General features: G+C 45.2%; 1 protein-coding gene and 1 long non-coding RNA gene across 2 annotated transcripts in view; one reads left to right on the forward strand and one right to left on the reverse strand.

Moving 5' to 3' along the window:
- Nucleotides 1-7,815, forward strand: part of grik5 (glutamate receptor, ionotropic, kainate 5) — a gene marked incomplete at its 3' end in the record, with an annotated part of 30,197 nt that extends 22,382 nt beyond the window's left edge. The window contains exons 18-19 of the mRNA XM_081387940.1: nucleotides 6,099-6,265; nucleotides 7,210-7,815. Coding sequence (XP_081244066.1) covers nucleotides 6,099-6,265; nucleotides 7,210-7,815 — 773 coding nt within the window. The remainder of the gene's footprint in view (nucleotides 1-6,098; nucleotides 6,266-7,209) is intronic.
- A 967-nt stretch (nucleotides 7,816-8,782) lies between these two features.
- Nucleotides 8,783-11,251, reverse strand: LOC308704241. The gene is made up of 3 exons (XR_014031781.1): nucleotides 11,187-11,251; nucleotides 10,679-10,710; nucleotides 8,783-10,523 (listed from the first exon to the last, which is right to left on the reverse strand). It is a non-coding gene; the product is annotated as an uncharacterized lncRNA (long non-coding RNA).
- Between the last annotated feature and the right edge of the window lie 3,450 nt (nucleotides 11,252-14,701).

A 14,701-nucleotide genomic window follows, 5' to 3' on the forward strand; every position in this document is an offset into this window, starting at 1 on the left:
TTACAAGAAAAGCTACCCTGCCTCTGCACGCGTCATTCACCGGCGAAGGAGAAAAGAGTGTTCTTAGTCCCACCGTTGGTCGGTCTGACCTCTTTTCTCTCACATTTCTCAGTTCCCTGTTCGGCGACTGGAAATATTATTGCTTGTTGACGCCGCTTTCAAAGCCTGTATCCCCCTGTGGCTCAGTGGTGGAATTATAGGTTCTCCTCGCGGGAGACCGGGGTTCGGATCCCGGTCTGGCGGCATATATATTTATGCCGCCAATGCTTTGCTCTGTAAGTCCCCTGAAGGCGACTGCAGAGATGCATTTTGCAGCCAGCGAGCGCGTAGTACCCGCTTGCCTGCAACCGAACACCGTTTCTACGGTTCCCGCGCGTCACTGGCGAAAGAGAATGGAGTGTTTTCAGCCCCGCTGAATCTGGGCGATTTCCACTCTTCTCACATTCTGGCATTTTGCAGGCGTTCTGAAAATGCAAATCACTCTGTCTGTTCCCCGAGAGGCAACTGCAGACGTGTTTTTTGCTGCCCACGAGCACGTGGTACAGGCCTGCAAGCAAACGCCAGTGTGGATAATACTCGCGCTGACTCTGTCTATGTATCTTCACTGTGGTCCAGTGGTAGATTCTTAGACTTGCGCGCGGCCGATCGGAGGTTCGAACCCCAGGCTGGCCGGCAGAAAATATTTATGCCGCCGAATGCAAATCACTCTGTTTGTTCCCCGAGAGGCAACTGCAGACGTGTTTTTTGCTGGCCACGAGCACGTGGTATATATGCCTGCAAGCAAACGCCAGTGTGGATAATACTCGCGCTGACTTTGTCTATGTATCTTCACTGTGGTCCAGTGGTAGATTCTTAGACTTGCGCGCGGGCGATCGGAGGTTCAAACCCCAGGCCGGCCGGCAGAAAATATTTATGCCGCCGAATGCAAATCACTCTGTTTGTTCCCCGAGTGGCAACTGCAGACGTGTTTTTTGCTGCCCACAAGCACGTGGTACATGCCTGACAAGCAAACGCCAGTGCGGATAATACTCGCGCTGACTTTGTCAATGTATCTTCACTGTGGTCCAATGGTAGATTCTTAGACTTGCGCGCGGGGGATCGGAGGTTCGAATCCCAGGCCGGCCGGCAGAAAATATTTATGCCGCCGAATGCAAATCACTCTGTTTGTTCCCCGAGAGGCAACTACAGACGTGTTTTTGCTGCCCACGAGCACGGCCGATGATGCTATATGTGTAGAGAAGATGCCCACTGCTAGTGCCCATCCCTACACACTAGCACAGCCCTTCACACAGGGCCCGCGCTCATATATTCGACTCGGGTCGATCACGCACACAACATAGTGAACGTGCCCACTGCCTAGTGCCCACAAACACTATGTTCTGCATGCCTTGTGGTTTCTGTAAAGACGAAACCTGTGTGCATTCACTCTGCTCAGACAGACAGTGCACTCATTGCAGTAACTGTGCCCGCTCTCCCGCGCCCACACTTACTCACGGTACTTCTGGTGTCCCGGCCACGGCCGATGGTGCTATAAATGTAGTGTCGATGCCCACTTCTCAGTGCCCATCCCTACACACAAGCACAGCCCTGCACTTAGGGCTCGCGCAAATAAAATCGACTCAGGTTGATTGCGCTCCCCACATAGTAAAAGTGCCCACTACTCAGTGCCCACGAACACTATGTCTATCAGATCACAGGCTCTCTGTAAAAACGAGACCTGTGAGCGCGCGCGCTGCTTACACAAGCAGCGCGCCCCAAGCAGTAAATGTGCCCGCTCACAGCCCACATCTACTCGCACACATGAGTCCCATGGGACTCGCGCAGCCCCCCCTCACTCAGCCAAACACTGTTGTAAGGTCAAGGGCGAGCGCTCCGCCCGCTGTATTAAGCGCGCCCCCCGCCTCAAATGCCGCAGGCATAACGCCTATGTTTGTGAGCCCCATAGCACCTCTGTCGCACGGCGAACAGAGCGCGCTCTGTATCCGGCCCTTAGCCAACCATGCAGATGCATGGGCAGCGCTTCCAGGGGTTTCGGACTGGGTCTTAGGCATTATAAAGAGAGGCTTCTCGCTACAGTTTTGTCGACGCCCTCCGCGCTTCACAGCGCGCGTCGAAACTTCGGTTCCGCTGAATGTAGCACACCTACTTCGCCGCCGAAATATCAAAACTGATAAGCAAAGGGGCGATAGAGCTTGTTCCCCGAGTTCAAAGCGAACAGGGGATATACAGCAGATACTTTCTAGTCCCCAAAAAGGACGGCGGTATCAGACCCATTCTGGATCTCAGACGACTGAACAGAGTATTAGTGAAACGCCGTTTCAAAATGCTCGCAACCAGCAAAATTCTCGCGCATGTTCGCCGAGAAGACTGGTTCATGTCGATAGATCTGAAGGACGCGTATTTTCAAATACAGATAGCGTCACATCACAGGCGATTCTTGAGATTCGCCTTCGAGGGTCAGACATACCAGTATACAGTCCTGCCTTTCGGCTTGTCCCTGGCACCTCGTACATTTACGAAATGCATGGACGCAGCGCTCGCTCCTCTCAGACTCAGAGGCATGCGAGTGCTGAACTATTTGGACGACTGGTTGATCCTAGCCCAATCACGATCTCAGCTCATAGAGCACAGAGCCATTTTACTCGATCACCTCGAGAATCTTGGTAATCACGGTCATTTGGGCGAAGAGTTCACTGAACCCCAGCCAAACGATTCCGTTTCTGGGTATAGTTCTGGACTCAGTCTACGACAGCGCGGCTGTCGCCACAGCGCGTGCTGAACATTCAGCGCGCGGCGATGTCTTTCCGCCGCGGCGCTTTCACCCCGCTCAGAAAATTTCAAAGGATGCTGGGTCTCATGGCCTCAGCATCGTCAGTTCTCCGGCTGGGCTTGCTCCGCATGCGCCCGCTGCAGTTCTGGTTGAAAGCGCGGGTTCCGCGCAGAGCGTGGGTGTCCGGTCATTTACGCCTCAAGGTCGATCAGGACTGTGTCACAGCCCTGGTGCCTTGGATGGCGAACGACTGGTACCAATCAGGTGTAAGCCTGGGGACTTCCTCGAGGGTGAGGATGGTGTCTACGGACGCATCCACCTCGGGATGGGGAGCGCTGCTCGAGGGCAGACCGTCCTTCGGCCTATGGTCGGAACGGGAAAAGCTCCAACACATAAACTGCCTAGAAATGCTGGCAGTGCACAACGCGCTGACGCGTTTTTGTCCCCACATCAAGGACCAACACGTCATAGTCCGTTCGGACAACATGGCAGTGGTGTCCTACATAAATCGCCAGGGCGGTCTGAATTCCATACCCCTGTACAGGCTGGCGAAACGCCTCCTGCTATGGGCTCAGCACAACCTGCGCTCGCTGAGAGCAGTACATGTGCCCGGGCTGCTGAATGTGGGCCCGGACAGACTGTCCAGGAACAACGTTCCTACGGGCGAATGGTCTCTACACCCACAAACAGTCCGGCTGTTGTGGGAGAGATTCGGCAAAGCGGAGGTGGACCTATTCGCGTCCCGCGAAAACGCTCACTGCCCCGCATTCTTTTCAAAGACTGACAGCGCGCTGTCCCAAAAGTGGCCGCGCTGCCTGCTATACGCTTTTCCCCCCATCTTCCTCCTGCCTCAGGTGTTGGAACGGGTCAGGAAAACGAAATGCCCAGTGCTGCTTGTAGCACCGTTCTGGAAGAACCAGGCATGGTTCCCAGTTCTGATGCAGTTAGCAGACATCGCTCCATGGCCAGTGCCGTTGAGGAGAGATCTCCTCTCGCAGGCCAGGGGCTCGATCTGGCACCCACACCTGGAACTATGGTCCCTTCATGTGTGGGCGCTCAACGGATACCCGTTGGTCTCGCAGAGGGAGTCATGAATACCATCACGGAGGCTAGAGCGCCGTCGACCAGGCGACTCTATGCTTCAAAGTGGTCGGTTTTCTCCGGCTGGTGTACAGCTCGGAGCCTTTCACCCCTCGAATGTGAGGTAACGGAGGTTCTCTCCTTCCTACAAGAGCTGTTGGATAAGGGCAGATCCCCTTCCACGCTCAAAGTGTATGTGGTGGCTATTTCAGCGTTCTCCGGTTCAACGCTGGGTCAGTCACTGGGAAGGAATGATTTAGTCATCCGCTTCCTCAGGGGAGCTAGGAGACTGAATCCACCCAGACCTCCTTCAGTCCCTATGTGGGACCTTTCTACGGTCCTGGCGGCCATGAAAGGTGCCCCTTTCGAGCCTATCCAGTCTATTAGCCTCAAACATTTGTCTTTCAAAACAGTGTTTTTGATGGCTCTCGCTTCAGTGAAGCGCATAGGCGATCCGCACGCGCTCTCTGTGAGCCCGGTGTGCTTGGAGTTTGGTCCTAATGACTCTAAAGTCATACTCAAACCTAAGCACGGCTATGTGCCGAAAGCCCTCAACACGCCTTTTCGGGCTCAGGTTATTTCCCTGGCTGCCCTGCCGGCATCGAGTGAGGAAGGGGACTCGAGTTTTCTTTGCCCTGTTAGGGTTTTAAGAGCTTATATGTCCCGCTCTGCTGTCTTCAGACAGACAGAGCAGCTCTTTGTCTCGTTCAGTGGACGTTCCAAAGGAATGGCTGTTTCGAAACAAAGTCTATCCAGATGGATAGTTGACGCCATAGCGCTGGCTTATACTGCCAAGGGCATTCCATGCCCGTAGGGAGTTAGAGCGCACTCTACGAGAAGCGTTGCTTCTTCGTGGGCTTGGTCCAGCGGGATTTCCCTACAGGATATATGTACGGCGGCAGGCTGGGCCTCTCCGTCTACATTTATCAGGTTTTATAACCTAGAGGTTCCCGCCTTACAGGCTAAGCTTTTGTCGGTGTAATCTGTTCAGCCGTCTAGTCAGACCACTGAAACCCATGCGCAATGCGCTACCGACTATCTTGGGCAGAACTGTGTAAGACCCACATTTCCCACATTAGTTCAGGTTCCCTACCCTGTCTATGTGATGTTATACTTGCGTCTGTGGACATGTCTATTCTACGACGCTACAGTATAGGGAATTAAGGCTCCCACCCTTATTCCCTGACTCTGTGTGAGTCAATCTGGTGATTATGCACTGTGTGCCTGAAATAGCTTCCGGTGATCAGTGTTTTTATCCCAGCACGCACGGCGTTTTGCAAGGGGTTCCCGTAGCGTTTTGATAAAACGCAGTACGAGAGAACTCTCGTAAGAGAACGTACTCGGTTACTAACGTAACCTCGGTTCTCTCTAGAAGAGGGAACGAGTACTGCGTTCTCTGCCGTGCGTACGGTTCACTCTGGTTCGCTTCGGCGATCAAAATCAAGTGAATCAGCCTTCTCGAGCTCCTTTTATAGAGGTAAGCCACGCCCGTTTCGGCGGGAAGTGGCGAGGAGGGCGCGAAGCGCCCTCATTGGCCTGACGTCATCTCAGGCCTCGCTCGATAGGCTTAAGCAGTTGCCGCAGAGCAGCCAATGAGCGAGCAAGCCGTCTCGCCATAGCTGACTGCTGCTGCCGCAACGCGTTTTACATATATGAAAATTAAAGGATAATTTTTTGCTTCAGTGTTTCGTGAAAAGAGACTTTTCCCGTAGCGTTTTGATAAAACGCAGTACTCGTTCCCTCTTCTAGAGAGAACCGAGGTTACGTTAGTAACCGAGTACGTTTTGTATGTGTTTAAAGTCGATGAAATGGAAGTATGGACAGTTCTTTTCTTCCATATTTTGACGTACATCCTAGTGAAACAGGTTCTTGAAAAAGAAAAAAATGTAGAACAGGCACTTGATTGCTTGCTGATTAGATTGAGGCAGATCTGAATGTGAGCTTAAAGTCGACTGTGTGAAAGAGGCAGGGGTTTAAACAGACTAAATGTTTGGAGAAGTCTGGCATTCGTCACCAGAGAGAGGTCTGTCATTTTCAGAATGTCAAGTGACATTTTAATATAAAATTATGAGATAAAACTAAATAAAAAATGTTTTAAATTCATAGATGAATCATTCTCAATAAGATCAATAAAATGCATCTCGAAAATAGGGTGAATTTCCATTTCGTGCGGAAATGAACATTTCGTGATGAAAGATGCGGTGTCATAGATGCGGATTGTTTAAAAGTGTTTACTTCACTGTTGCAGGTCTTGGGATGGAGAACATTGGCGGTATATTTGTGGTGTTAATCTGTGGCCTGATTATTGCTGTGTTTGTGGCTGTGATGGAGTTTGTGTGGTCCACACGCCGATCAGCTGAAACAGACGAGGTACGGCCTCTCTCCTGCGACCGCCAATATCACAGTCACACTACAGTAGGTTACCAAAGCAACCCGCCGACTCCTCGCGTTAGTGTGTGTTGTAGTGAAGTCAGTGGTTGTCACGGTGTGCATGTCTACTTGTGTAATATACTGTACAGTTCTGTGATATTCATGTATATGCACTGCCAGCCAAAAATGTTGAAATAATTAAGAATTTTTAATGTTTTTGAAAGTTGTCTCTTATGCTTAACAAGGCTTGTTTTTTAATCAAAATGCACTATCAACAGTAATATTATTACAATTTTAAATAATTGTTTTCTATTTGAATATATTTTAATATTTTTTTCATGTGATGACAATGCTGGATTTTCATAAACATTTCTTAATATCAGTATTTGCTGCTTAATATTTTTGTGAAATCAATGATACATTTCCTCAGGATTCTTGGATGAATAGAAAGTTCAAAAGAACCGCACTGTCACTTTTAATCAATTTAATGCATCCTTGCTGAATAAAAATAATTTCTTTAAAAAAAGAAAATCTTACCACATTTTTTTAAATAGTAGTGTTTCCACAAAAAACATTAACAGGCATAACTGTTTTCAACATTGATAATAGCCTAACTAATAAGAATTGTTTCTTGTGGATCATATGACAATGAATGATCATGTGATACTGAAGACAAATTATGAAGTAATGATGCTGAAAATTCAGCCTCGCCATCACTGGAATAAATTACATTTGAAAATATATTAAAATAGAAAACAGCTATTATAAATTGTAATAATATTTCACAATTTTACTGTATTTTTGATCAAATAAATTCCCCCATGCTGAGTATAAGAGTGCTATTTCAAAAACATTAAAAAGCTTTATTATTCCAAACTTTTGACCAGTAGAGCATATATATGTACATATGTATCTGTGATTTAAACTTCTGTGATATATATTAATCTTCTTTTGTTCAAGCCTTTAATATATATATTTTCAATATTCAGGTGTCCGTATGTCAGGAGATGTTAACAGAATTCCGTAACGCTGTTTCCTGCAAGAAAAGTTCTCGTCTGCGACGCCGCCGTCCCCTGTCCAGCTCTCTGGCCCTTCGGCACCCCACCCGCATCACTTTAGGGGCCCCGCGGCCCCTGCGCCTTGTCAGAGAGATGCGCCTTAGCAATGGAAAGCTCTACAGTGGTACGGGACCCCTGACAGGAAGCTCAGGGCCAGGAGGAGGCCCCTCAGACATGGGCCCCGGGCCCCAGCGACTCCTAGAGGACCCGTTAGGTGCCAACAGCACCCCTTCAGTGGCCCTGGGACCGCCCGCAGTGACCGTGCCTCTGCCGCGAGGCTGCACTCATGTGCGCATTTGCCAGGAGTGCCGGCGTATCCAGAGTCTCCGCACAACCTCTTGTACACGAATCCCTCCCTCCTCAGCCCCTCTGCCTCGCCTGGCTCCGCCCCCTCCTCACTCATCCTCCAATACAGACAGTGAAGGGGGAGGCGGGCTGAGCCCATGCCGGATAGGACACTCCCCACCGGCAAAAGGCTGCACTTTACCGCCACCTCAGTCTAGCAACAACACAGACCTAATGGGAGAGCAGAAATGAGGGGAAAAAATGAGACTGTCAAAAGGGGAGACAAAAGTATGACACATTTCTGCAATATTTGCCCCCTTGTTCAAAATCATAGACATATGCGCTTTCCATCTTTTCCTTGGTACGACAGAATTATCCTTTTCTTTTGGATAGCCATGTGCCATATCAAGTATTCTTTTGTACTATTGAACGATGTACTATAACAGTGACCATGTCTGAAGTAACCTTGAAAATGAGTTAAGATTGTCCGCCTCAGTCTGAGGATTTAGAAGATATTAAACTTCCCCTGTGACTCTGATCTTTAGGCGGCACACAGACGTCTACTTGAATTCAGAGGCAGACTGTGGCACAGACTCTCCTTCCCTTCCCTGACTGATTCTCTCTATGTTGCCATAGAGGTCACACACAGGAAGTAGCACAGAGACGCTCTCGTCATTCTCTCAATGACACCGTACAGATCAGAGCCAGAACGCGACAGAATGAGAGCACACACGTTGATGGAGGACAATGACGCTTGTTAATTAAAAAAAAAAAGTTGTTAATTAAAGATATTCTAAACAGATATTCATACTTTTCTGTACTATACTTATTTTTAAATTCACTGTCTGTGTAATTTAATTCTGGGGTTGTGTTGTCTGAATTGGAAATTAAAAACAGAGATACTTTATTGATACCGAGAAGATCCACTCTGACTGAATATGTATGTTACTGGAAATGAGGAGCTGTTTGTTCATTAAAACATGGACTTTGATCTGTCTGTAAGAACGTGTGAGTCCGTAAACAGTGCTGGAGATCACACCACATACCTCAACACAAATGTGCACACGCTGCATTTACCATAGATCAGTGTTTTTAGAAACAGAAAGTCAGACATCTGTGGTTGTGGTTCAACTTACATTTGTACATTTTCCCACACACATCACATACACTGAAAAATGACTGATGAAAGAAGGAAGGAAATAGCAGACTCACATATGTTCAAAAAGGTCACAGAAACTATGTTTTATTTTAAAATAAAAATTTCTATAAAAATTTGAATTGCATTATAAAATTATGCTTATTTACATAAATATTAGATCAGAGGATATTGCTTTAAGGTCAAGGGGGTCAGTTTTAGGAGTTGAGGGGCTTCCACATTTATGTTATGTTAAAACTATAGATTGACAAAGAAACTCATTTGGAATAAAAAAAATATGAATTTGTCTTTAACAACATGCATTTTTCAAAATTACTCTCACCCTAATGCTGTGTACAGACTGGATTTTGTTTTTCTGCTTTCTGCAGACAAAGCCAACAAAGGGATAAAAATTCAAATGTCTTGTAATCAGCACATTTCCTTCATTTTAAGAAGATTTTCGACTTTTGCATAGACCACACCAAATCAAGTCTACCTAAAAAGATAACAGGCACTCTTTTTACTCTTTTTACAGTTTTTGGGCCATTTTGGCAGAATAACAATTAAAGAGGTGGTATAATGCCCTTTTCACAATATGTAAAATAAGTCTCTGATGTCCCCAGAGTGTGTAGGTTAAATTTCAGCTCAAAATACCCCACAGATATTTTTATATAGCATGTTAAAATTGTCACTTTTTGAGGGGGAGCAAAAACGCACCGTTTTTGTGTCTGTTACTTTAAATGCAAATTAGCTGCTGCTCCCGACACAGAGGGAGGAGCTTCAAGAGCTCCTGTCCTTTTACCTCACACAGACATGCACTGGAAATGTCAATGTTTATGTTCAAACTGGAGTCAGACAATGATGGAGAGACTCAAGAAGAAGTGACAACATGTAGAATGCAACAGGACGTTTCTGAATGGTTAGTTGATGAATTTATGTAGCTTATGTAGTTATCTTCTAGTCATTGATTAGCATATTCTGTCATGATAATCTATAAATCTTGTTCCCAGGGGCGGGGTTTATGTAAATTATAGGGTTAGTGATGTCACTAACCCGGGAGGAAGCTTGTGTAGTCCCTACCAGCCGTTTGTTGTAGTCCTTAAAAAACGATTTCTTTAAAAGCAAATATCTCCCTTTGCTTTGAACTTTGAGCGTTGCAACTTTGCAGATGTTGTTTATTCTCAAACAGCAACATTACACACTAACTAAAGTCAGGAAAGTGAAATCATAATCAACCACCCCTTTAAGGTCTGTTTACACTAAGAATAATAACTATATTAGTGCCACACCAATGAACGATAAAGTTCTGTTTATGTTCAGTTGTATGCTGCAGTTATGCCGTCTGCTGCTTTAAATGCTCAGGGTGGCTGGATTCTAATCGGCTGTCAATGTTTTTTTTGTCATTTATCAGCTGAAAATAGTTTTTTTCTTAAAGTGATTTCAGTGATATTGTTCCTCTGTGGTTATCGTTATAGCTCATGGTGTGGTTGTGTGGACTTACTTATTGTTAGAATTAGAATGATCATTAACTTACAGTTATCGTCATTTGTGTGATCAGCCCTTTATTGTCTCTACTGTTCAAACACGTAATTCTTCAATAGAAACCTGCAGTGGATGTAACGTTTGTACTCTTTTTTTTCACCTGTGCATACACAGTTTCCTGCTCTTCTGTGTGGACACCTAAAGCCGTCTGATTGGCTGAGGCTCGCAGTGATGTTAAGCGACTACTGAAGCAAACCGCAGCGTATTCAATGTCCCCTGATGGTGAGGCGCTTCTGTTGACTTTGCCTGTTTTCAGTATCGTGGCATCAGCACAAGTGACATCCTAATACATGGGTGAAGAGAAGTTTAGTCATTTACAGAAGCATGTGGCCTATTTGGCACTTGGAAATACCATATGACTTGAGATTCAGGATTGATTACGTCTCTCCCTAGATAATTTTTTCTCCCACAGTCATTCTTGACAGCATGTATTCTCACCTGTTGTAGGTCATCAGGGCTCTGAGTTGTACCTAGTAAAGAGGTAAAACACTGGTCAAATAGCAGAATGATTTCAAAGTAGAGGAATGGAGTGAGAAGTCTACAGGTGTGACTTGAAGTGCAAAAGCAATTGAGAAAGTATAGCACCCTCAATATTGGCCCCTTTGGGCCACAGGACATTTTTTCATTGTTTTTATCTGAAAATCTGAAAATTATTTTGAAATCTGTACTTTTAGTTTAAAGTCTGTACTCACTGTTTTTTTAAGCCATGCTCTCAGCATTGCAAGTTGTACATAAACTGCACCCACAGATATGGTTAAATAATTAATTTTAAAATCGGTTCCTATTTACATTTAATCATATAGAAGACACTTTTCCAGCATCTTACAAACAAGAAACATCACAAGCAATTAATCATGAAAGAATCAGCGATATGTGCAGTTTAACACTGAGCAATTCCTTTAGAAATAGAGATTTTAATCAATTTATGCTTGAAGTTTATACTTACAATTTGCGGAAGTGCTGCCGGCTCTTCTGCCATGTGTAGCAGAAAAAAAGAGAAATGGTAAAGTTCTTTTAACATCTAAGCTCATTCACTTCCCTTTTTAATATCAGTATATCATTTTTTAGTTCCAGGTTTGGCAAAGATAAACAAGATAATGGAGTACATTGCGTTTTGCAATCGGAATAAAATGTCTAGTGCTGGCACAATTTCTTGGATTTACCTGTAGCATGCATACAAATGCACGGATCAAAAATTTAATAAATATTATGTCTAAAATAATTTAATGAAAAATTGGGCAGCTTTTGAAAACAGATTTGTTTATTTCAAATATGCGTGTACTGAAAGCTCTGTTCCCTTTCAAGGCGGTCACTTCGACATTACGTCACTGACGTATATGGGAACTCCCTTCCTCCTCATTTTCACTGAAATCTTATAGGCTAACGCCAGCTGGAGACAGCTGGCCAATTGACGCGAAACATGCAAATGCTGACCGGACCGCGGGCAGTATAAATAGCATGGGCGCGGCAATAACGTCAGAATCTCTTTCTTCACGCTAGAAGTCTTATCTGAAGTCATCGTGGAAGTTGCAATCGAGGTTACTCACCATGTTTCCTCCCCGCATCCGATGGCTGCTAACTTACATGCCAGATATGTGCGGGTCCTATCGACTCGCTCTACCCTAACAAGGATCAACCGAGGCCGCACTCACGACGGCGGGCATGTGCCGGACAGTGCGCGCCCTCAGGGGAATAAACCCGGGCATCAGCGGAGATGAGGCCCACTGCCGCCAGCAGGCCGCTGGTGGGCCCTCTCCCGCCCTAAGACGAGTTGACGCTGCCCGTCGCCACTCCGGTGACCGGTCCTTTTCGCGGGCTCGCTAGAAGAACTCGACGCGAGAGGCTCTGTTGATAAGGATACTTAGCCCGGTATCTCAGCCAGGCTACTTCAAGAAAGACGCCGTCTTCCACGGCGTCCTTTGGTAGTCGTGCGCAAGACGCGCGTCTAGAGAGACGAGGCAAAGGCCATGGCTCCGTCTCCAAAAGAAAAAAGGGAAGTACGGAACTACGGATGTTATAAGTCTCTAGCATAGAGGTCTCTAGCCGCCTCGCTCTGACAATGGAAAGTGCACAGCAACAATCCGGTGAGTGTTGTTTACCCCTAGTCAGTCTTGACTACGGGGTTGCGCAGTCGTTACCGCTTATGCTGTTGACGCTGGGCCTACGTAACATTACATTTGATGTGCTTACAGCTTATGTTGTCAGGCTGCCCTGTATCCTTCAGTGCAACTGGCCATGCTGATTTAACTACGTATTCACAGTTGTTGTCGCTACGCCACTGACGCTGTGTTTATGTACTCACTGCACACTGATATGTGCTATGATTGTGCCGTTTGTGCCCTGTATGATATCCTTCAGTGCAACTGGCCATTCAACTATGTATCCACAGTTGTTGTCGCTACGCCACTGACGCTGTGTTTATGTACTCACCGCACACTGATATGTGCTATGATTTGTGCCGTTATATATTGCCCTGTATCCTTCAGTGCAAATGGCTATTCTGATTACAACATATTCACAGTAGTTGTGCAACGCAAATGATGCTGTGTGTGTACACCGCACTCTGTTATGTGTTCATGATTTATGCCGCCATAAATTGCCCTGTATCCTTCAGTGCAACTGGCTATTCTGATTCAACTATGTATTCACAGTTGTTGTGCGATGCCACTGACGCTGTGTTTATGTACACTGATGTACGGTGGCCCAGTAGTGCACAACACAACGAAATGTAAAAAGCAAACATAAGTTCACAACACAACGGAAACAAGCCACAACACAACGAAATAAAGCCACAACACAACGGAAATAAGCCACAACACAACGGAAAATCCACAACACAACGAAATAAAGCAACAACACAACGGAAATAAGCCACAACACAACGGAAAATCTACAACACAACGGGAAAATCTACAACACAACGAAATAAAGCCACAACACAACGGAAATGCTCCCGACCACTAGAGGGCTCTTGGAGCCCAGTAAAGTTAGTTTTCCAAGCCATTGTTCTATAGAGTCAGCAGTCTTTATATATAAATACCACGATTAGTTTTAACAGTGTATATCAACTTAAAATATTACTTCAAAATAACCTACATGAATTATAGCTGCGTATTTGATTTATACTCGAGAATGCTTGGACGCGCTTCCACAGCGCAGGGCACGTCTGGCAATTCCACCAAGTGGTTAAAACGTATAATTTATTATAATATAATTTGATAAATAAAAATAAAAACCATTTGGTGAAATAGGAAGGAATTGGCACAATTCCACCTATAATAAGTCAGTCTGGTCACTAGGAACATGATAAAAAAAAAAAAAAACTTTTACAGAAATTTCCTAAAAAAAATAATTGTTAATTACTGTAAATACATGAAGGGTATTGGAAAAAGTCATTATAAAAGTCATATTAAGTCAGTCTACTATCAAATACAATCAAGCTTTGGATTTTGAATATGTATGTTTTTGAATGTTATGTTTGTATGTTTTTGAAGTAATTTTAATTAAAACAAATTATACGTTTTAACAACTTGGAGGAATTGGTAGACGTTCCCTCAGGGATAATGCGCTGTGGTAGCGCGTCAAAGCATTCTAGAGTATAAATATGTAGCTATAATGCACGTAGGTGATTTTGAATTAATAAATGTCGATAAACAATGGTTAGCTACATACTGTTAAAACTAATCGTGGTGTTGATATATTTTTATAGACTGCTGACTCTCTAATGAACAATGGCTTGGAAAACTAACTTTACTGGGCTCCGAGAGCCCTCTAGTGGTCGGGAGCATTTCCGTTGTGTTGTGGCTTTATTTCGTTGTGTTGTGGATTTTCCGTTGTGTTGTGGCTTGTTTCCGTTGTGTTGTGGCTTTATTTCGTTGTGTTGTGGATTTTCCGTTGTGTTGTGGCTTGTTTCCGTTGTGTTGTGGCTTTATTTCGTTGTGTTGTGAACTTATGTTTGCTTTTTACATTTCATTGTGTTGTGCACTACTGGGCCACCGTACTGATGTGTGTGTTATGCTTATGCCACGACATTGCCCTGTATCCTTCAGTGCAACTGGCTATTTTGATTACTACGTAGTCACAGTTGTTGTGTGATTCAACTGACTCTGTGTTACGTACACACTACACACTGTTATGTGTTAGGATTTATGCCACTATATATTGCCCTGTATTTTTCAGCGCAAATGGCTATTCTGATTACTACACAGTACGTATTCACAGTTGTTGCGCGATGCAACTGACTCTGTTATGTACACACTACACACTGCGTGTTTGGATTTATGCCACTATATATTGCCCTGTATCCTTCAGTGCAATGGCTATTCTGATTACTACACAGTACGTATTCGCAGTTGTTGCCCGATGCAACCGACGCTGTGTTTACGTACACTCTACACACTATATGTGTTATGATTTTGCCGTTATATATTGCCCTGTATCCTTCAGTGCAAATGGCTATTC

This window comes from Scardinius erythrophthalmus (genome assembly GCF_964197995.2).
Source record: "Scardinius erythrophthalmus genome assembly, chromosome: 16".
In the NCBI taxonomy this organism is placed as follows: Eukaryota; Metazoa; Chordata; class Actinopteri; order Cypriniformes; family Leuciscidae; genus Scardinius; species Scardinius erythrophthalmus.